The sequence below is a fragment of the Notamacropus eugenii genome, chromosome 2 (genome assembly GCF_028372415.1).
Source record: "Notamacropus eugenii isolate mMacEug1 chromosome 2, mMacEug1.pri_v2, whole genome shotgun sequence".
Classification (NCBI taxonomy): domain Eukaryota; kingdom Metazoa; phylum Chordata; class Mammalia; order Diprotodontia; family Macropodidae; genus Notamacropus; species Notamacropus eugenii.
In genome coordinates this window covers 343,541,643-343,566,168 of record NC_092873.1, presented here as the reverse complement: position 1 = coordinate 343,566,168, position 24,526 = coordinate 343,541,643, and the positions used below count along the sequence as shown (strand labels likewise).

Below are 24,526 nucleotides of genomic sequence, written 5' to 3'. Positions count from 1 at the left end.
TAAGTGTCGGAGGTGGGATTCAAACCTGGGATTTTCCTGACTTCAGGCCCAGGGCTCTTTCCACTATCTCATGGAGCTTCTTACATATAGCACACTACATATCTGTTGTTGGTTAGTTGTTTTAGTCACATCCAACTCTCCATGACCCTATTTGAGGTTTTCTTAGCAAAGATACTGGAGTAGTTTGCCATTTCCTTCTCTGGCTCATTTCACGGATTAGAAAACTGAGGCAACACAAGGTTAAATGACTTGCCAAGGGTTACACGGTCAGTAAGTGTCTGAGCAAGATTTGAACTCATGGAGATGAGTCTTCCTGACTCTAGGCCAGGCACTGTGTGCACTATGGCGCCACCCACCTGCCCAGCACACTACAAATACCCATGTGAAAGCCAGTGCTCTCTCTATATGCACTGACACAAATTAATCACTAAGGTCAAGAGCTCTAGAACTCAGTGAAAAAACCCCCCCAAAATTCTTCCTTCAGTAGGTTGGACTGTTTATACCAGAACAAGCCTATCAAATGGGATCATATGTGTAAAGTGCTTAGCACAGTGCCTGGCATACAGTAGGTGCTTCATAAATGCTTGCTCCTCCCCTCCCCACTCCCCATCATACATAGACAAGCAGGTCAGCTTGGAGACCAAACCTCTTGAAGAAAAGCTCCAGAGGCAGTGTCATAAGTGCTGGCAGTTAGGAGGCACAGTGAATAGAGTGCCAGGCTTACAGCCAGGAAGACCTGAGTTCAAATTCTGCCTTAGCGACATACTAGCTGTATGACCCTGGTCAAGTCACTTGTCTTGGCTTCAGTTTTCACATCTATAAAATGAGCGTGGTGGTGGGGTTTGGACTTGAAGGCCTTTACAATCCCTTCTGGCTCTAAATCTACAATTCTTTCTGCAGAAATAGCAGTAATAGTAGTAATGGCAGGCTTTATATAATGCTTCAATGTATTTTGTATACATTATCTCATTTGTTTCAAGTCTGCATCCCTATGTAAAATGCACTGAACTTTTCCAATTTTCCACATCTTGCTAGTGAAAGTGCTAACTCTTAAGGGGCTGCTAGATGGTGCAGTAGATAGAGCACCAGCCCTAGAATCAGGAGGACCTGAGTTCAAATTTGACCTCAGATACTTTCCACCTGTGTGACCTTGGCAAATCACTTAACCCCTGACTGCCTCCAAAAAAAAAGAAAAAAGAAAGCAGCAACTCTTACGACAAGATGACGTCACTGAACTCTAGCCTACTTGGGGATCTGGGTGCTCTGGTTAACTGAGAGTTATTGAAGATTAATAATTATCAATTATTTATATAATATATATTAATTATTAATGTGAGGATTATTAATCTTCAAAGAATTACAGTCCAATATTTAAACTACACTGGCCACATTTAATCTTTCATGAGCTACACCACTGGCCTGGGGGATAAGGCCCAGCTTCTGTCCTTGGTGCTCCTGCCTTGCTCTGGGTTCTTGGGCCAATGACTATCTTTCTAGGTCTCAGTTCCTTCGTCTTAAAGGAAAAAAAGACAGGAGATCTTACTCATGCTTCCTGTTGGAGTTGGGCCGGATGATCTCTGAGATCAATAGATCTGTTCCCAATCTTCCTTTAAGTCTGGATAGGATTCTCTTCTATTTAAAAGGCATGTCCTGCACTGGCCCAGGGTGCTGCTATTAGAAAATGATATACCTCCTACAATGCTGATGATAAAGTGTAGGAAATTGGGCTGAACATATGAGAGGCCCTGAATTAAATTCAAATCTTACTTAAGATATTTACTAGCTATATGAGCCTGGACAAGTCACTTAACCCTGTTTGCCTCAGTTTCCTCATCTGTAAAATGAGCTGGAGAAGGAAATGACAACCACCCTAGTATCTTTGTCAAGAAAACTCCAAATGGGGTCGCAGAGAGTTGGACAGAACTAAAACAACTCAACAACAATAACAAACCTTCCAAGTCTGTTAGGAGGCTGTTTGTGGTGAGTCTCTAACGAGATAATTGTAAAGCACTTAGTACAGTGCCTGGTGTACTGTACACACTATGTAAGTGCTGGCTTATGGTTATGATGCCTTTGAGTAGCTGCCATATTTGGAAACTTGATGAAATAAGGAGACTCAGTCTCAAAAAAAAAAAAAGGCAGAGGTGAATTAGATCCTGGACTCACCACAATTGCAACTCCTTCATGGACCATTGACGGGGAAGCATACAGGCTGGTGGAGTATCTCCCAACATAGAGGGTGGGCCTGCAAGAAAAGAAGGGACAGGGGACAGAAGGCAGAAATATAAGGCATTTCTAAATCACAGGCCTTAAGAATGTGGCCTCCAGGCTGTGTGAGGCCCACAGCACTCGTGAGTGTGGTCTGACCCAGATTAAAATGTAGTTCCTATCTGATCTTACTGTGTTGATGTACTAATAAAAAGACAGCTAGGTAGCGCAGTCAATAGAGTGTCAGGCCTTTAGTCAGGAAGACCTGAGTTCAATGGACTCATTAAACTTACCAGCTGCGTGACCCCAGGCAGGTCACTTAACCTTGTTTGCCTCAGTTTCCTCATCTGTAAAATGAGCTGGAGAAGGAAATGAAAAGCTTCTCCAGTATCTCTGCCAAAAAAACCCCAAAAGAGGTCACAAAGAGTCAGATGCTACTGAAAAATGACTAAACAACCACACTAATAAAAAAAGAAATCAATAAACACGTGGTTTTGTATGTCAATATGTGGTCCTCAGGGATCTTTATGTATTTTGTTTCTCCTGCTTCTATTTGAGTTTGACAGCACTACTCTAAATGATTCATTTGCCAGGTAAATCAGGAATGGGCTTATTTGTTGGGAGAAAAGGAATGTTAATAGAAGAAACATCATTTCCTCCAAAACACAAACATTCATTCCACTTTTTTTTTTTTAAAGAGGCAATCAAGGTTAAGTGATTTGCCCAGGGTCACACAGCTAATAATAGTCTGAGGTCACATTTGAACTCAGATCCTCCTGACTCCATGGTCATGCTCTATCCACTGCACCCAATGTTCTACTTTCAACAAGCATTCGTTAAATGCACATTGCCCTACCAGGGTTGTATCCCAGAGAGATCATAAAAATGGGAAAAAATCCCACATGTACAAAAATATTTATAGCAGCTCTCTTTGTGGTGGCCAAGAACTGGAAATTGAGGGGATGCCCGTCAATTGGGGAATGGCTGAACAAGTTGTGGTATATGAATGTAATGGAATACTATTGTGCTATAAGAAATGATGAACAGTCGGACTTCAGAAAAAACTGAAAAGATTTATATGAACTGATGCTGAGTGAAGTGAGCAGAACCAGGAGAACACTGTACACAGTAATAGCCATAGTGTGTGATGACTGCCTTTGTTAGACTTGGCCCTTCAGCAATGCAAAAGACTAAAATAATTCCAAAAGATTCATGATGGAAAAGACATCCACATCCAGAGAAAGAACTATGCAGTCTGGATGCAGAGCGAAACAGACTATTTTCTTTGTTTTGTTTTGTTTTCTTTCTCATGGTTCCTCTCATTCATTCTAATTCTTCTATACAACATGACTAATGTGAAAATATGTTTAATAGGAATATGCATGTAGAACCCATATCAGATTGCATGTCATCTTGAGGAGGGGGGAAGGAAGGAAGGGGAAGAAAACTTCAAACTTAAAGAAGTGAATGTTGAAAACTAAAAATAAATAAATTAACTTATAAAAACAAAAAAGAAATGAGAGAAGAGTGAGGTAAGGATTTTAGGGCCTGGGGATATAGCATGTGGTTTCCATGAAACTTAGATTCTGTCTAACATCTAAAGGAAATATCAGCAGTCTTGAAGATTTAACTGGAACACTGAGAAACTGAAATGATTTACCCAGGACCACATGGTTAGTATCTCTATCAGCTACACTGCAATGGCTCTCCCAATGCAATATGTATCCAAGTAAATTCAGTTTTTGGTAAGGGGTGGGGGAGTGGAAGTTTAACAAATAGGCCGGTTTAACTAGAATATAGAATGGATGAAAAAGGAGCAATGGAGAGGTCAGTCTGGATAGAGAATTTGGAGTCAGACAATAAGGGACTCAATCTCAGCTTGATCACTGTTTGACCCTGGACAAATTATCACATTTTTCTGGGCCTCTCATCTGAGATAATCACACTTGGCTAGCTAAATCACAGGGACATTTCTGGAGGGTGTGCTTTGGAAGGCACCCCCTCTCAGACAGGTGGTGGGTGGGGAGTGATGAGTGGAAGGGAGAGAAGCAGAAAACTTGCAGAGTTCAGTGCAAGAGAGTTATCAGCATGGGCTTGAACTGAGAGAAAGGTTTAAGTCGGGCCCTCACAAGATGGAAAGTGGGAAATGCAAAAGCCAAGTGGTGGGGTGGACCAAAGGGATCTGGCATTATGGATTGAGTTACTCAGCTACCTCGAGGAGCAAAGCAGCCTCATGGAGTCAGAGTTAGGTCATCAGGGTCCTGAGTCCCATTTCAGCTGTCATGTATCTGGGAGACATCCTTTCTAGGTCAATAAAACACTTTATAACCTCCTTATTTGGGTGAGCTTACTCCCTTTCCTACCCCATCCTTACTGGTAGTTGCCAAGGTAGTTAAAAGTAGTAGAAATTTTGTTAAAATATATAAAATTTAATTTAAAAAAGAAGAAAGTTGTAGAAAGAACAGAGGATTTAAGAGTCAAAAGATCTGGGTTCAAGGTACAATTCTGCTACTTAATGAGTGACCCTGAGCATGTCACTTAACTCAACTCTGGGCCTCAGTTACTTTGCTTGTAAAAAGGAGATAAGAAGACTTATACTGGCCTTTCTCACAAGGTGTCACTGTAAGGAAATACAACCTGGAAAATGTTTCTACAAGAGTGGTCTTGTTCCAAAGTTTCCCCAGGTAAGTGACAGTAAAGAGAGAGAATACTGGAGCTGGAGCTGGAGTAAGAAGACTTGAGTTCTAATCTGGCCTCAGGTACCCAGGGAGAGGGGGACCCTGGGCAAGCTACTTAACATCTGCTGCCTCAGTTTCCTCATCTGAAAAACAATAATAGCACCGACTTCCCAAGGCTGCTGTGAAGATGAAATGAGACAATAACCTTAGAGAGCTTAGCGCAGTGCCTGACATATAGTGAGCACTGTATAAATGTTCATTGTTCAGTGTTTTTCAGTCATGTCCGACTCTTTGTGAGCCCATTTGGGGTTTTCTTGGCAGAAACAATGGAGTGGTTTGCCATGTCCTCCAGCTCATTTTACAGATGAGGAAACTGAGGCAAACAGGGTAAAGTAATTTTCCCAGGGTCACACAGCTAGTAAGGGTCTGAAGTCAGATTTGAATGCTGGTCTTCTGACTCCAGGTCTGGTGCTCTATATTTAATGTAGTAAAACAGTATAAAATCTTTTATGTAGCCCTTCATTGAGTGATAATACAAAGGCTAGCTATCATCATCATCATCATCATCATCATGTTTGTCTCCTGGCAGAGAAAATCTGAACCAAAACCCCAAACCTCTCGACCTCCAACCCTCACTCACGTCAGTTTGCTCTTGGTCTCGGTCTCCTTTGGGAAGGGGTATTTCCACTTGGTGATACGCCCCACCTCTCCAGACATGAAGGTCAGATAGCGCAGCGTCTCCACCCCAACATTGGTGTGCATCACCTTCTGCAGGCCCTCCCGATGCCAGATGTAGAAGGCCACCACCGGCGAGGCGTAATTCTGAATCCACAGGACATCTCCAGATTCACTGTCCACAGTCACTACCAGCCCGTCCCCATTGGACACAAAGTGGGACATCTCTGAAGCAGGCAGAAACACACAAAAGCTCACACAGACTCTCAAGCCATCTCTGCACCCACATCCCGTCCTCATCGGTGGCTACTGGACATGTGCCCAGTTGGGAAAACAAAAGATATGGGGCAGTGGTGAAAAGTGAACTGGATTTGGAGATAGCAGATCTAGGAGGCAAAGTCCAGCTACTGTACTTGCTGCTGATGAGGCAGCTAGCTGGTGCAGTGGATAGAGTTCTAGGCCTAGCGTTAGGAACATCTGAGTTGAAATCCTATCCCAGACACTTAGCAGCCATGCAACCCTGGGCAAGTCATTTAATGTCTTTCAGCCTCAGTTTCCTCAATTGTAAAATAGGGATTTAGTAACAGCACCTACCCCATAGAGTTGTTGTAAAGATCAAATGAGATAACAGCACAGTGCCTGGCATAGAGTAGAAGCTTATTAAATACTTATTTCCTTCCTTCCTTTCTTACTGCCAATGCAACCTTGGACAAGCTGCTTAATTTCTTCTAGTCCTCAGTTTTTTCCTCTCCAAAATGGAAAAACTGGACTACTCTGCCAATTTTTTCAGTTCAATCAATGACATTAAAGTGCACTCTATTATAATGTTAGAAATTTTTTTAATCTAATCTGATGTGGACATTTCCCCATCTTTCCAGAAAATCATTGATTGGCATGAGTTCCATCAAGTCCATAAAATTTGGAAATCCGAGTGGTTCTGAGGGGAAAAAAAACCCAAAAGACTTGAGAAATACCTGCAACTATGAAACTGAGAAGGTTCCCTCCCAAAGCCAATTTCCCACACAAAGTTCTGAATTGCTTTATTCAACAAGTAAAGGTAGATCTCGAGGAAGAAGGCAACAGGGATAAGGAAGTCTGATCGGTCTTGGTTTTTGTGGGCAATTTTTTAAAATTTAGCAAGCAAATTGAAAGGAAACTAGGACTCATGGCAAAACATTCTGCCTACCCATAGTTCAGAAGGCGGGGCTAACATTTAGGCAAGGAGACATTTCAGGAAGGGAGAAGGGAGCCAAGTCTTTCTTGGACCAGAAAATACACCGAAACTTTAGGCCTCTTCTGAGATATAAGCTAAGAAAACAGCAGTGATTCTCATTTCTGAGGCAACTCAGCCAATAAGAAGAAATATAAGCATATTCTGCATAACACAGCCCCAAACACCCACCTTTTTTTAAATAAAATTGCATGGCACTTTTTTTTCCAAAGTACTTTTTTTTTTAAGTTTAATTTTCTTAGTGATCAAAAACCTATTTTCTTTCCTTCCTACTCCCTGTTCCCACTTACGCCCCACTACTGGGGGAAAAAGTAAAAACAAAACCTGTTACAAACATAGTTAAGAAAAACAAATTACCACACTGATCACGTCCAAAAATTATATGTCTCAATCTGTACGCAGATTCCTTCACCTCTCTGTTAAGACATAGGTAGCATGCTTCCTTAATGGTCCTTTGGCTCTGTGGTTGGTCATAGCATTGATCAGAATTCTTAAGTCATCACTGTTTTGTAATAAAGCAAAGTACAGGCCAACTCCCCTGAAAAAGGATGGCACCCTGCTGCAATGTCGTTTAACCAACTGCCTACGTGTAACGTTGCATTTCCATGAGGTAAATTAATAGTGTCAGTTTAGAGAAGGGGAACGGAGTAATGTTAGGTATGTCAAAAACTTTGCTCCTTCTTTTGATATCACACACTTGGGCATTTTCAGCTTTGGTCAGTTCAGCCTCCTCTCTGACACAGAGTTCCCTCCTTCCCTAGCTAAAGTTCTCAATATTCTAGGAATTCTCCTCATACAGATTTGTGCAGTAGTTCTTATTGGAGATAGTTATAGAATCATAAAGCCAGTGCTGGAAGGGGTAACAGAGGCCATCAACTCTAATCCCCTCATTTTACAAATGAAGAAATTGAGGATCAGTGACTTGCCCAGGGTCACACAGCTAGCAAGTGACTGAGGCAGAATTTGAATTTAGGTCCTCTTCACTTCAAGTCTAAAACCTGATTCCCCAGTACCAGAGATGCCAAACATAAGGTCCAAGATCCTCCTGAAGCAAACCGGAGCCAAATTAACATGTAACTAGAAAATATTTAACAAAATAAATAAAAGTACAATAAAACATAGAAAGCACCATTTTTGGGGGGGAGGGGTAATTGGGTTAAGTGACTTGTCCAGGGTCACACAGCTAGTGTGTGTCTGAGGATGAATTTGAACTCAGATCCTCCTGATTCCAGGATGAGTGATCTAGCCACTGCACCACTTAGAGGCTCTGGATAACATCACATTTTAAAATTAAGTCTCAATGCAGCCTCCAGGGATCCTCTTGTATGGCTTAATGGCTGCCATTTCTACTTGTCTGGCACCATCGCACTACATAAGATTTGGGAATCTGGTCTTTGAAAGAAATCCCAATTTTCTGCATTCAGAAGCTACCTTTCTTACTTCCTGAATCAAAAAAAAAAAAAGACCAGCATCCAAGTTCCACTTATGGGATATCTCTACCCTATCTATACTGCTTGACCTCTCCCTCTCCAATCCCACCCCAAACCAGAGTACTGGAAAGCCAGGCTTGGATAAGCAAGCTCTCACCTTATCTCACTTATAACCAGTTCTCCTTGCCCATCTCTCAGCTTACTCCACACCACTCCTTGGGCTGAACTTGGGCATTCATTCTTATCTCTCCTCTCTAGACACACACCCAGTGAGACCTTGATCTCTACCCGGGAAAGCCACGCTTGCTCAGAACTGAGCCTCCAGGTCACTCCACAATTATCTTTACCCCCCTGGCCCTGTTTCCAACCTCCCTTTCTGTGTGCTCTTTCCTTCCCCTTCCCACCCCCTACCCCTCCTAGAACATAAGCTCCTTGAGGACAAGGATTGCCTTGCTTGTTTGTATTTATATGTATAGTGCCTAGCACATTATAAGCACTTAATAAATTCCATCTATCTATCTATCCATCCCTCTAATTATCTATCTATCTATCTATCTATCTATCTATCTATCTATCTATCTATCTATCTATCTATCTATCCATCTAAGTATCTATCCATCCATCCATCTAATTATCTATCTATCCATCCATTTAATTATCTATCTATCTATCATAGGCCCCTCCAACTCTTACTGTACTCCATGTCTTCTTCCGGTACAGCTGCCGCGTAGTCAAAGTAGGTAGCATTCCAGCGAAGCTCTCGGCTCTTTGTATCATACATGGTGATGGTATACTCTGGGGAAATAAATATTCATCAAAACTGGAAGAATAAGAAAAATGGCTAGAATGATGTAATTGAAAACATTTACTAAAAGATATAAGAATCCAATAACCCATCTTGGTTCTAGACGGCCAAATGATGAAACATGCCCCTCTCCTCAAGCTCGCTATCAGGCACAACTACTGGCTTTGTTTAACTGTTCTTCTTTGTTAGAAGATTTCAGGGATGGGGCCTGAGGGCAGGGAAGGAATGATTACTGAGAATCCTTTCCATGTTTAAAATAAAAGCTATCACTAAAACTTTGTTTTTTAATAAAAAGAAACAGCCATAAATCTTATCCTAGATTTAGAAAGCACTTCATCAGAACTGTGATTTTATTTTCATGTGAATATTCTTTCAGTCACCACAGATCAAAATTCCTCCCTGGATACACCTTAGTCGGTACCTTGAGGTGTGGCCAACTTTCTGGGGATGTATGAACCTACCTGAACTTAGCTAGGCTAGTCCTCATACTACAACTGCATCACCTTCCAGTGTGTCTATACTTTCCAGCTTAGTAAGACCCATCAGGGATTTACACTCCATAACCATGACCTTTGAGAATCCAGAGTCGCTTCCCTCTCACAAGCAAGCACTTAAGAAGAATTTAGTTGCTAACCACGACCAACAATGTTTTTTAAAAAATCCTATGTAATTTATACTTTGCTGACAGAAGCAAGTCAGTTAGACAGTACTACTGTAATAGTTATGATAATTAGATCATATTATGCCCAAGGGAAATATAATGAGCCCTAAGGTGTCCATCTCGTTGATTTCAGGAAATGTAATTTAAATGAAAAGTTATAAGTACCACCACAATTGCTCTGAGCCCCCAGTCAGGAAAATTCCTAACATTTAGGCGGAAGTTTGACTCTTTAATTTCTATTTCTATCTATATTTCTAATTTACATTGTTATCTATCTCCAAGTCAATCCCTGACCTATTTGTAGTTGAAGCAATATTCAGGTTTCCAGAAATGTCTGGGTAATGAAGAAGTAGATTATAATATGGTGTCTGGTTTATACAGGCATCAGAAAGGGAATCTGGATAACAAGTAGACCTTTTCATTGGAACTCTGCATAGCTATTGAGTAAGTGGGTTCAGCGGATGGGGTCAGTTGGAATCTTGTGCTCTGAAATACCTTTGAATATTTCAGAATTGAGTATATCTGAAAATATACTCAATTTAGTATTGAGTATATCTGAAATACCTTTGAGGAGGTCAATGTCCCTCCCCCAAATCTTCTCTGCTACAGCTCAGTCCTGTCTTTTCTTTCTCCTTAGGTTAGATGTCCCTGTGTTGCAGGTCCTTTTTTTTTTCATTTTGTAAAGGGCTGCCATCTCTTAAAGTTTTATATGACTTCATTCCTTCCTCTCACTATCTGGTTGAGGGATAGTGCCACCTCCTCCTCCTTTTTTTATACAAGCTCCACAGGGTGTAACCAGGTCTTTCTAGCAGTGGTTTTCATTGATTCTGAATGAGGTACACAGGCCCTGTTCATAGTCAGTCCTAATGGACTGAGTCAAGGAGTCTTCTTACAGAACAAAGATAGCTATTTTTACGTAAAGTGGGATAGTTAATGGAACTCCACTCTTACCATCTCACTTCACAGTTCTGTCAATGGACATGGATGGATATCTGTACATCTAATTCAGACAGGGATCATTTCTGGGGAGCTTGCCTACTCCTGCTCCAGGGGTCCACCAAAAATGATTATGGGCTAGGAGAGGTTTAACTGAGTTCAGAGTTGCCACTGTGAGTTTACTAAGAGCTCATTGATATATAGCTCTATTTCTCAAATATTCAGAGCATAGATCATGGCACTGCCTTAGCAGGTTTAGCAAGAGGAATGTGGAAGAAGGATGGAGAAGGGGAATAAGAAAACATAAATAGCTCTCCACATTAAAAAAAATACCCCAAACATGGTTTAATATCACCCTTTTTGGGGATAGGATGGGATTACAGATGTGATTTTTATCAATATGAGGTATCACCAGTATGGTAACTTGCTCTATGAATACAGATCATCAACTTCTCTGTGATTTATAGTCACCAAGAATGGCCTAGGACACTGAAAAGTTAAGTGATCTACCCATGGTCACACAACTCATGGCAGATCTTTCTGACTTCAAGGTTGGCCACCTCTCCACTACACAACTCTGATTCTCAAGATCAATCACTGCTGGGGCACAGTAGATGCCCTGGAATCAGGAGGACTTGGGTTTAAATCTGGCCTTAGATACTTACTAGCTGTGTGACCCTAGGCAAGTCATTTAGCCCCACTGCATTCTTTAAAAAAAAAAAAAAAAAAAGATCAATCATTGGTTCATAGATTTAGAGATGGAAGTACCCTTGGATAACCTTTGACTTCTTATTTTGCAGATGAGGAAACTGAGGCACCCAAAAGAAGAGTGACTTGTCCAATGTCACGGCCATTAAGTAGCAGAGCCAGGATTTTGAACCATGTCCTCTAAATCTCCTGTTCTTTCCACTAACACCTCTTAGTCAAGGCTCCCACAAATGTCCTAATCCCCCTCCAACCTAGCAGCCTGCCTGGGTGTCTCTGCCTTAGCCATGAAAACTGTCTTCACAAGATGCTGTAAATTTTAAGGTGTCATCATGTTACAAGAGTCCACCCCCCAATCAAGAATGATTGGGAATATGTGAGTAGTTAAATAAGGCCACATAAATTATTCCCCCTCCAGTAGGATGAATGTGCTCAAGTGAAGACCTCCCTCCCAAAATACGCTCCAGAGAATATAGTCAACTTCTACATATCAAAAAACTGGCCCATGACTTCTTATAAAAATCAAGAAGTTTACTTTGTCCCTAAAACATCTAAAGTTCTCTTACCTGGCTGCTAGGTGACATAGGGGATAGAGTGCTGGACCTGCAGTTAGGAAGACCTGAATTCAAATCTCAGACACTTAGTAGCTTTGTTTCACTGGGCAAGTCATTTCACCTCTGTTTGCCTCAGTTTCCTCAAATGCAAAAGGAGGATAATAAGAGCACCTGTCTCACATGGTTGTTGTGAGACTCGATGGAGATAATATTTGTAAAGTGCTTAGCACAGTCTCGGGCACACAGTAGACGCTATAGAGATACTAGCTACTATTATTACTGTCATCATTAGAATGATTTATTATTATTACCTGTTCGTCCAAGATACAGAAGAGAGGTAGATGGACAGAGGCTTTCTGCAAATGCTGAGGACAAAGTCTGCTGCTTCTCTCCAGTCATAAGGTCAACGACGTACCAAATGTCCTGCTTTTTACCTGGAAGGACACAGAGCCTTCTTGAAAAGGTGATCAGAGGTGGAGATGGGCAGTCAAAAGAAACCACCACCCTGTGCCCTGGAAGCACCCTAAGTCAGAGGACCCAAGCTTCCATGAGTGCCGGGAGTCTTCGTTCACTCCCCTGAGGCCATGTTTTTGTGGGAGACTCCTGGCTGATCCCCTGGTCATCACCACTCCACAGTAGGGGAACTGACCAAAGCTCACAGGAGTACGGGAACACCTGGAGTAGTTGTCACTGTTTCCCACCTGTCTACACTCCTCTGACCCTCCGCACCATGCCCTCTCTATCCTCAAAGATCACTTTGGCCCTGTGTCATCACTACCCTCTAACCCTGGGACCCTTCCCTCTGAGTGGAAGATGGAGGATCCTTCCAAAATCTCTATTTCAGGAGGGTGCCCGGGCCAGCAATCTCCTCATTTCTAACCTGGCTGCAATGCTTCTCTATTGTCTTGCCCTCCCTCCTGCTGGGTACCTTCCTTTTCCTCATTCACCCACTTTTCAGCTTTGTGAATGTCGTCTTACCCCTTTAGAGTGTAACCTCCTTCAGGGCAGGGACTATTTTGTGTCTTTCTTTGTATCCTCAGCACTTAATGCAGTACCTGGCACGCTGTAGGTGCTTAGTAAATGTTCACCAACTGACTGGCAGTTTTGAACATGCCCACCTTGGTCTACAATGGGTGACTCTTTGCCAACGAACTCTGAGATAGAAAAAAGGGAACACGCAGTACCCCAACTCTTCAATCATTCACCCTTCCCATCATTCCAATGATTATTCAGTCATCATATAAAGAAGGAATGGCTAGAGAGTTGGTCACAGCTGAAAGGGTCACGTCCCACCCCTGTTTGACTGAGAGTCAGTCACAATATCTCAATGACTTCACATTCTCAACTGTAGATAAGATGCCAGTTTGTATCAATACAAGGAGCTTCTACACTGGGAACTCATCACATTGTTGGTCTGTCTCCACCCCTCCCTCCCCAACAAACAATATATTCTCCACAACTAGAGCTGGTATTTATCTCCAGAGAATATAGTCATATATATAGAACATATATATAGACTATGCCCTGACCCTCTATACATACACACATACACGTCTATACATATAGACAATTAGAACTGGTATCTGTTCTATAAACACACACATGTACCTAAATATACACACATTTATGCATATACACATAAATGGAAATGGTATCGGTGATGACTAATACACATGCATACATACATAACTGGAATTGGTTGTGATGATTAATATACATACATATATATTTACATATATATACATACAGATACGCACATACAAACACACATAACTGGAACTGGTATCTGTGATGACTTTTTACATATTTACATATATACACATACATATATATGTATATGTGTCTATATATACACACAGACTTTGGATTGGACCTCTAATTTCATTAGAATAGGGAACTCATGGTAAGCAAAGTATCAGTGCAGGTGGGCCCTTGCTCTGAAATTTGTTCTACGTGTTGCCTGGAGGGCCAAGATATTAGGTGACTTGTTCTGGGTCACACAGCCAGTACATGTCAGAAGCATGGCTCGACCCTGGGTCTTTCTGACTCCAAGGCTATTGAAGCCTAGTACTACCAGATTCTATGCCCTTGGAGGGGAGAGTTAGTCATCTCTGCATCTCCCTCAGGGCCCAGCACAGTCATTGCACATAACAAAGTGCTTTTAAAAATGCTGAAATAAATTAAGTAGTTAGTGCATTTGGCTATAGTATGTACAGCACAGAAGATGGCCCTTCACAGACCAGTGAGCCTGATTTTCTTTCATGGCTTCAGACTCTGCCCTGACCTCAATCACCTAATTTGCTGGTGTGAACACTACCTACCAAGGCCATTGTCATATAGGTTGTGTTAGCTTTTCCCATGGCCCTACCCCGTGTAGGCTCAGCTACTTTTTCCTCAAAAGATAATATCATCCTGGAGACTTCATTGTCCTAGGAGACTCAGGCTTGAACCACTGATGTAATTTCCTGGTGGCCTAAACACAGAAGCCAGTGAACAAAGAGTGGGGAGCTTTTCCACTAAGCACTGAGCCATCGAGGCAAATGCAGAAGTAAAGAAGCTGCCCCCAACTGAATCACAAATAGGTATAATAATAACATCTACACAGCGTGCTTTACAAAGAATACCTCATTTTATCCTCACGACAAAGGTGGAAGGCAGGTGTCATTATTATTCCCATTTTACAAATAAGGCTATTGAGGCAGGCAGGGGTTAGGTGACACTGCAGGTCACATAGCTGTGGCTGGATCTGAAGGCAGGATTTTTTCTGATTCCTGGTCCAGCACTTTCCCACCGTCCCATCTAGCTGCCTCCAATCCGCGCCTATCCTTGCTGAATATCCTTCCTCAGCTATGGCTAAGTTAGCTTCCTTCGGTTAACTGGGAGATAGTCTATAAAAATCTCTTTTTCAGTCATCTTTCAGTAGTGTCCAACTCTTTGTGACCCACTTTGGGGTTTGCTTGGCAAAGATAATGGGGTCTGCCATATTCTTCTCTAGCTCATTTTACAGATGAGGAAACTGAAGCAAACAGGGTGAAGTGACTTGCCCAGGATCACACAGTTAATAAGTGTACGAGGCCAGATTTCAACTTGGGCCTTCCTGACTTCATGCCCAGTGCTCTATCCACTCTAATCCTGAACCCAGACTACTGGGCTAGCCTGAGTCAAGCTTGGCCCACACAGCTGGGTATGTGATTGGATAAACATGACTCATCACTATTCCTAGGGGGGAAAAGAAAAAACATCTTAGTGTGCTGAATAAGATTATTCTGTAGAAAGGATGGCACGATTGCCCAAACCTTACTCCAGAGGATTAATTAAATATCCCATACTTCCTTCCAGCAGAAGGTGATGGACTACAGGCTTGGAATGGCCTATATGTTGTTAACCATTAACCAATGTTAGCTTGTTTTCTTTTATGCTCTATAAGAGAGGGTTCTGTGGGCAGGGGAGGAAAAGTTGGGCAAGTTTACAAAAGCATCAATAAAACATTTTTGAACTTACAATTTAAAAGAAAAAAACTCTCTGGATACATGTTACACATTTTACGCTTTCTGCTTATTTGCCTATCTCCCTCATCACATCGCAAAGTAGAGACCGACATAGATTTGCTTCCTTTGTAACTTAGCCAGTGTTGGTTATTTCATAGGTCCCTGGAATTAGAGCACCTAGAGACAACTGTGCAAGAATCATAGGACCTGCTAAAGATGTCACTGGCTTTCACAAGCACTCTGTAACTTTTTATTCAGTCACTTCAGTCCTGTCTGACTCTCTGTGACCCCATTTGGGGTTTTCCTGGCAAAGATTCTGGAGGGGTTTACCATTTCCTTCTCCAGCTCATTTTAATAGATGAGGAACTGAGGCAAAAGGGTTAAATGACTTGCCCACGGTCACACAGTTAATGAGTGTCTGAGGCCACATTTGAACTCAGGTCTTCCTGACTTCAGGCCCAGTGCCCTATCCACTGCACCACCTAGCTGCCCCATCTTGCGTTTATTTATGTTAATAATAAGACTGACATCTGTCCACAGATCACATTTTTCTTTCTTGGCATTAAAATCCTACGAGGAAAAAAAATATGTGGAGGCCAAAAAAAGATCATCTTCCAAAAAGCAGTAACTGTAGCCTCTTAAAGCTTGATATCATTGTGATAGATCAAAAATGTTTCTGGTTTTCTGGATCTAGCCTGTTTATGACATGAAGTTTCTTCTCTAGAGATACCCCATTTTCTGACTGACAGGGCAGGTAGTAATAGCTAGGTGATACAGTGGATAAAGTCCTGAGCCTAGAGTCAGGAAGACATCTTCCTGGGTTCAAATCTAAACTCAGACCCTTATTAGCTATGTGACCCTGGGCAAATCACTTCACCCTGATTGCCTCAGTTTCCTCATCTGTAAAATGAGCTGGAAAAGGCAAACCATTCCAGTATCTTTGCCAAGAAAACCCCAAAGGGAGTCATAAAGAGTCAGACATGACTAAAAAATGACTGAACAACAAAATGCTCTACTTCCATCCTCTTCTCTGGAACTCCACCCTCATCTGGAATCTTCTATCTTCCAAATAGCCACAAGGATTGGTACCTGCCTGCCTGTGAACTCAGGAGTGGAAACACAATCAGATGGACCCAAGGACACCCCTCTCTATAAAATGCCTCCCTCTCTCCACATTCATGTATGGCCCTCTTGCATGGGGACAGTTCGGGTGTCCTGGACCTGGAAAAATGTCAAGAGTTTGACATCATCTAAGAGCCAAGAGAGGATGTAACCTCTCCCTTGTGTCATCAGTCACCTTCTTTCTCTTGCCAGGTCTGAAGGTCACTGCCCCCAAGCTGGGAGCCTGTACCAGCTGCTGCTCGGTCTTTGCATTGGTTATCTGCCCCCCATCCTCATGGGTCCCCTCCCGGTGTCTCTGATGCTCTCTCTCCTCACCACTACTTCTTAGTTTCTCTGGTTTCTTTCAAGACTCAGCTTAAATCTCACCTTCTTTAGAAGGCCTGGTTCTCCATCCCCACCTCCAGCTGTTAGTGTCATCCGCTCTGAGTTGATCTCCCATCTGCTGTTTGTTTTATTTGATTATTTACTGTCTGTCCCATTGAAATGTGAGATCCTTAAAAGCAGAGAATGTTTTGTACTCTCTTTGTATCTTCCACTTAAGACAATACCTGGCACACAGTAAATGTTTAATTAATGCTTGTTGACCCACTGACTGTATCTATCCCTCCAGAGATCTGGCCACATCTTTGTCTTTAGAATAATACTAATCCTGGTGCATCCTTGCTTCTCTCCTCCTCTATCCCACCTTCAGGCCCTTGCCAAGTTAAATTCATGCATGATAAAAGCTTTTAGAATTTATTGGTTGGTTCGCTCTTCTGTGATAATCTCCAAGGTTCCCTCAAAGCTGTCGCAATGGACTAGGACAAAGGTCTTTGCTATAGACAGCTCAGAGAAGATCACAATAATTTGCACTTCTTTAATAGATGAAGCAGGCAATCACCAAGCTCTCAAATAACTTTGAATGGCCTAATTTAAGGAAGCTCTTACAGTAGAGAATATGACAGGGAAGTGTTCTAAGAGCCACACAAGGATGAATTACTGAGCAACCATTTGAAAACATGGTAGAAGATGGTCTCGAGGGGAAGCTAGGTGGTGCAGTGGAGAGAGCACCAACCCTGGAGTCACAAGGCTCTGAGTTCAAATCTGGCATCAGACACTTAGTAGCTGCTGTGTGACCCTGGGCAAGTCACTTGACCCCAATTGCATTATTAACAACAAGAACAAAAAAGATGATCTTGGACCCAATCAGTCAGACCCTGCCTAAATCTGCTGACTCTGACTATCACTGAGACAGAAGGGCTGGGTATCTTTCTGACCATGAAAATCAGATGGTAACTTCATCATAAAACTGTTTTTTCTCCATCAGTTAACATCTGCAAACTCGTTTAGCAAGCACCAGTTTCTGTTTTATTTTTGGAATCCTCAGTATTCTTGAAAAACAAACAAAATAGACTCTTTCTGTTGTAAAAAGGACATACCAGTCTAGAAGGGCATTCTCAGAGGTATGGAAGCAAAAGGATGTAATGTCCCCATAGAAAAAGCCTTGAACAAATCCTGCATCCCAGACACAGATCTACATGATACCAAAAGCACTATGAGAAGGATAAAGTAAGGAATGCTTTTGGCCACTTCAAAAAAAAAAAAAAAAGCCAATGTTGCAAAAGTAGTAGGAATCACTAAATATTACCACCAGGTGGAAATCCAGCTAAATGAAGCTTTCCTCCAGGTGGTGCAGTAAAGAGAACACTGGACTTAGAGTCAGGGAGACTGGGTTCAAATTTGGCCTTAGACACTTACAAGTTGTGTGACCCGGGATAAGGCACTTAATCACTCTTGGCCTCAGTTTCCTCAAGTGTAAAATGAAGAAAATAGTATTCACCTCTCAGGATTGTTGTGAGGATCGAATGTGTGTTGTTGTGAGGTTGGAAAGTGCTTTGAAAACTGAAAGCACTAAATAAATGCTAGCTATCATTATTTTTATTGTCATGTTGGTAGCAAGATAAAAGGAGATGATCTGATGTCTGAAAAAGCTGAATTTCCTAAAAACTGAAAGCCAGGCTAAATCTAAACAGATAAGCTGCTAAACTGCTGTGCTGTTGCTATCTGTCTAATGTGTATGTGTATATGTGTGCACATATATGCATATGTCTCTATATGTATATGTGTGTGTATGTGGCTATGTCCCCCCAACCCCCATAACAGGAAATACTAAGACAAACTTTTAATGAATAGTGTCTGGTTTCCTTCTTGGCTCAGATGATTGTACCCACTTTAAATTTCAGCCAGTTTCTACCCAGATTACCCATTAATCTTTAAGTCACTCAGAGCAGGACAATAGAACAGCTAAAAGCTTTCTTTCACTGAAGAAATGGAGGACAAGGGTCATGAAATACCATGCATGCTGTCAAACATGATCATTGTAGTCAAGTAGTTCTGCTGAATTTTATTTTTTCTTTTTTAATCTTTGTTACAAGAAAAGGGTTGCCATATAGGAATGGGGAGAAATATACACATACATCATATACCATACATACATATATTAATTATATGATATGTAAATATATAATTGTACAATAATTATATACAAGATATTAATTTAAGAACAAATATATTCATATAGATATCACCTATGATATTTATATATTAATTTCTGAATGAATATATATTTATTTTAATTATATGATATTAGTTATTAGATATTAGCTGATTAGTTATAGAAATATGCAATCATATATTTACATTAGTTTCTAAGTGTATATATTTATCCAGAAATTAAACCATACAAAAATTAATATACACACATATATCTATACTCCTTTAGAAATTAATATATATGCATATGCATGTTATCTATATACTAATTCCAAAATTAATGTGATGTGGAACAAAAGTTTGCAATAAAACAAAAAATCAGCATGAAAAATTAAAGCTTGTTGTATGCAACCATGTTGATGCACAATGTCTCTCACTTCCTCAATCAAGTTCATAAATTTAGAGCTGGAAAGAATCTTAGCATCCAGTCTTCTCATTTTACTGCTGAGAAAACTGAGGTTCAGAGAGGTTAGATGATTTGCCTAGGGTCCCAGAGCTAACAAATATATCAAGCATGTGTTAAACTGGCCTTCCAAGCCCAGTATGCTATCCACTAGCGCCACTCGGCACCACAGCATCTTTTCACACAATTCAAGGCAAGAAAGCCTGTTCCAAAGAGGGTTAGTTAGTAGGAAAATGAAACCACTATATTCTTGATAACTAGTCATCTTTTTACTGGAGTTAATTTTCAATACGTCACAGAGAAGGTGTTGAAAACAGAAACTCCTTACCCATGTAGAGAATCCCATCTGAACTTCGGCAGGGGGATGCCTGCACCAATTCTGGGATAGTAAAGGGAAGTTTCTAGAAAGATGAACACATAAAGGAAAACAAGTTAACTTGAAGAGCTTGAGTAATTTTCACAATCTCAATAGGCAGTCTGTTTCAGTTATGCAATTTTGCTAAAAAGAGAAAAGTTATGTTGACTACTTCCTCAACTCAAACTTGAAACTTGAAATGAAGAATGGTTAGCAGCTGGAGGCAAAGAGAAGCGAGGTGGAGGGTTCAAGCTTTTCCATTCTCACTTCTGCTACACACATAAAGGAGCCACCAGGTGCCAGTCCCCTGGAAGAACCAACTTCCTTTACCTAGGGCAGGGGTTCTTTTTACTTTAAAACTTTTATTTTCAGTTCCAAATTGTGTCTCTCCCTCTGCCCCTTCCCTTACCTATTGAGAAGGTAAGAGTAGGGCAGGAATTCTTAAGCTGGTGTCCAAAAACGTGTGTTTTAAAAAATATTTTGATAACTATATTTCAGTGTAATTGGTGTCCTTTGTTTTATTTATGCATTTAAGAACCTTATTCAGAGGTGTGGGAGGGTGTCTGAGGATTTCACCAGATTGCCTAAAGAGTCCATGACAGAAAAGGTTAAAAATCCCTGACAGAGGCAACACAGAATTGTGGAGACACAAAAGATCTCCTATTTGGCCACTTTGCTGAAGGGTATAATAGCCTTTGGGGAACAGCATTTTTTTGGGGCTACGAAGGGTTACACAACCTTCCACATTCTAAGAGAAGAAAGAACCCTTCTCTTCTGCCTTGGGAAAGTAACACTGGGATTGCTAGTTAGAGCAGAATTATGTGATATTTCTCAAGGGAAGAGGAGTGAGAGATTAAATTTGAGTAGAAGGAACTTCTATTTGAATTTTAGATATGTTTGGGAGGAAAGCCTTAGAGTTTTCTTCACTAAATAATTCTCTGCACATTAAAAAAAAAAAGGATGAGAAGTTTTGTGTTAAAAAAAAAGTTAAGTTATTGTGAGTACCAGGAAAAGCTCATAAAAAGTCAAGTTTTAAAACTGTGTTTCATCATAAAACTGCTTCTTCTCCCTTAGGTTCACAACTAACATCTGCAAACTCTTTTGACAAACACCTGTTTCTGTTTTATTTTTGGAATCCCCAGTATTCTTGAAACACAAACAAAACAGGCTCTTTCTGTCGAGGATTGAAAAGCTCCCCTTAGTTCCAGACTTCAATGAATAGTTTCACCTCTGAAAGGGCTTTTTCTTCTAATGTCTTACTAATATTTTTCTCTTCTTTAGAAAAAAAAATTACTTATTTTTCACTGACTCACCTTCCCCTCCCTACCCCAATTCCTAATGGAGTAATCCATTGTGATAATTATGCTCAGACTTTTTTCATTTATGTCTGGCTCTTCATGACCCCATTTGGAGTGTTCTTGGCAAAGATACTGGAGCAGTTTGCCATGTCCTTCTCCAGCTCATTTTACAGATGACGATACTAAGGCAAACAGGGTTAAGACCTTACGTTGCCTAGCATCATGCAGGTAGTAAGTGTCTGAGGCCAGATCTGAACTCAAAAAGATGAATCTTTCTGACTCCAGGCCCAGCACTCTATCCACTTCACCACCTGGCTGTCTTACTGTTTTAAATAAGTATGGTCAAATAAAGCAAATCATTCCACAGGCCAGGTGTGAAAATGCCAGGCCCAATGCTCTTATTATAGTCCAAAACCTCTATACAGACAGGTAGGAAGATTTTTTGTTTTCTTTTTTAAAATTGTGACTTTAATCTTCAATAAACAAATAATTCAAGATATAAAAAACTGGAAAGAGAAATTTATAAGAAACTGTAAACTTCTGATAATTGTGGGGGTTTTTTAAAGAAACAGATATTATTTAACAAGGCAGTAATAAAATTCCTATATTCCCTTCTGAACTTTTTTTCTCAGAATATTAAAAAATGTTTAATTGATGATCTTTTTTGTTATATCTGTCACTGACCACTAATCCACTTTCTCCTCCATGGTCCAAGCAGATCTTTTTTACAGCAAATATATATACATACAGGTAAGCAAATTATATCGTTACATTGGCCATGTCTGAGAATGTATTTTTTAAGTGTCATTTTTGTTGCATATAATAAAGTAAAATAGTTTCTAACACTTCTGTTGGGATTTTCCCTTTTTTCATTCATGATGTTGGAGATTTATTTTTTTTCTCCTTTTTCAAAAAATCATATGAGTTAAAGTTTTGTTTCTGGCATTTTCTTTTTAAAATTGTTTTTTAAATTAACAAACATTTATTTTCTCCCCCCTCACCTTCTCCACAGTGAAACTGAAAAAAACAAACAACTTTATAACAAATATGCCTAGCCAAGCAAAATAAATTCTCAAATGACCATGTCCAAAAGTATAACTGGCCTACAAGTTAAAAAAATTTTTTTAAACCTTCTCTCTTCTATTTTCAGAATTTCTATTTTTGAGTTTACTTGAGACTTTTTTGTTATGTTACTTTTCTAGATTTTTTAGTTGCATATCTAATCCATTGATCTCTTGCTTCTTTCTTTTGCTGTTGAATGCGCTTAGGGAGAGAATTTTTCTCTAAGGACTACTCTGGCTTTACTCCACAAGTTATCTGTGGTTTCTATAATTCATTCTTTGGATATTCTTTAGGATATTATTTGGTCTCCATTTAAGTATATATCCTTTCTTGCAATTACCTTTATTGATCACAATTAGTTTTGCATTTAGTTAGTAATGGACATAGTCGTTATCTCTGCTTTTCTCTATTTCTTTTTGCCCTTGAACATGGTCAATTTTCATAATGGTGCCATTCAAAGTGGCAAAATATGTAGATTCTTTACACTTCCCATTCAGTAGTCACCAGAGATCTATCACATCTCATTTTTCTAAAACTCTATTTAGATGTTTAACTTTTGCTCCGGGTTTCCAACAATTATTGTTTTCCTATGCATTGCTACCTGTAGTTCAATTATTTTTATCTGCATATGTGTGCGCGTGTGCGCACACACACACACACACATACATACACACACACACCCATTCAGTGCATGTGTATGTATTATTGACTGCATTTCATTATTTATGGTGTCCTTAAATACAATGGAACTTCTTTGTTTATCTCTTTTAGTCATGTATATTTTTACCATAGACTTTTCTTACATTACAATCAATACACCTCCTACTTTAAATCTGTCTGAGGAGTAAACAATTATACTCTAGTACCTCCCTTTAACTCTGTGTGAATCTTCATGTTTCATACAGTTGAACCCTCCTTTCTTATCCATTCTGCCACCCTCCTCATTTTATAAGTAGTTCATCCAATTCACAATTATAGAAATGATTTTTAATTATGTATTTCCTCCATCATATGCTACTATGATGTTACACACCTCTGCTCTCACCCCATTAATTTTACAAAAGATAGGAAGGTGGCAAAAGTGGACTCATCACTAATAATTTATAATTAGAATGCTCTTAACCTATTCCCCTGTTCTTTCTTTCCTCATGCAATCTACATAACCTTAAAACTGCTAAGTCTTTTTACTTCTCTGTTAAACCTGTCTTTAGAATCTGGTCCTCCATAATTGAAATATTTTGGTTCTGACTACCCTCCCCAAATCTACCGTCTCTCTTAATCCTCACTTCATTCTTCCTGTCCCTATCTATTTCCCTATTCATTTTAATGTATTTTTATAACTATGTGTATGTATTTGTATGCATTGTGTATATGTGTTCAACCTTCTTTCTTCTCATTCAGGTAACTGTGAGGTTCACAAGATACCACTTCCCCCCACTTCTACTAATGTGCGAGAGGCTGGGGATAGAAAAGTGAAAAGAAACAGTTTTTACCCCCAAGGGGCTTACATTCATCTTCATACCAAGGGGATGTTCTTTAGAACACCTTCATCTCCTCCCCACTCACACACCCACTGACTGAGCTCTGCTACTCTAAGTACTGATGTTACACTTAAAAGTTCAAAAGCAATCATTTCTGCAGATCAAATTTCTATGGGCTAAATCATGATGTAAAGAGAAATGCGGAAAGCGAGCAACCCCAAGGGGGATGTCAGTTCTACAAGTAAGTGTGGCGTATCCTTGATGACTTCGTCAATTTCTGTTACTAGCTATCCTTGATGACTTCGTCAATTTCTGTTACTAGCATCCTGCTGGCAACAATGCCACACAGAGATCTCTGGCCAATCTGAAGATGTAGGCAGGTTCCCTAGCCCTGGTCAAAGGCTTCCAGAGCTATACACGAAGCCAAGGACACTTACTGTCAGACCTTCATTGTTTTTACCACCGAGTGTATACAAGCTTCCATCATTGGGGTCTGGGAGGAATGCAGGCCTAGGGGGAGGAGGAGCAAAAAAAAATCATTGATAGCTTAGTACATACATATTGATAGTCATTCAAAAGTATGGGCGTACACAGGACCACAGATGTTAGCTCACAATTTATTGGGGAAAAGAGAAGCAAATAACTATGTACAAACAAAATATATACATGATAAACTAGAGATAATCAAAGAGGAAATGTACTAGCATGAAGAGGGACTGGGGAAGGCAGTACAAATATGATTCTATCTGTATTAAAGAAAAGGAAACAAGTTCAGAATAGCTAAGAGACCTGGCCAGTCACAAAATTAGTAAGTTTCAGTCAGAATTTGAACTCAGATTCCTGAACCCAGAACCTGTGACAAAAAGCATAGTGCTCCCCCCACCATTCAGTCAATAATTATT

General features: G+C 40.4%; 1 protein-coding gene across 5 annotated transcripts in view; it reads right to left on the bottom strand.

The window, feature by feature from the left end:
* The window catches only part of ERN1 (endoplasmic reticulum to nucleus signaling 1), a 127,944-nt gene that overhangs the window by 28,695 nt on the left and 74,723 nt on the right, over positions 1-24,526 (bottom strand). For 4 of the 5 annotated variants that reach the window (XM_072645820.1, XM_072645819.1, XM_072645822.1 and 1 more), the window contains 6 exons: positions 24,062-24,134; positions 19,757-19,829; positions 12,195-12,317; positions 8,916-9,017; positions 5,527-5,788; positions 2,167-2,245 (listed from right to left, as the gene is read on the bottom strand). In XM_072645820.1, the coding sequence (XP_072501921.1) occupies positions 2,167-2,245; positions 5,527-5,788; positions 8,916-9,017; positions 12,195-12,317; positions 19,757-19,829; positions 24,062-24,134 (712 nt within the window). Of the gene's footprint in view, positions 1-2,166; positions 2,246-5,526; positions 5,789-8,915; positions 9,018-12,194; positions 12,318-16,859; positions 17,015-19,756; positions 19,830-24,061; positions 24,135-24,526 lie in introns of those variants that run through there. The other variant, XM_072645821.1, reaches the window with a different exon arrangement.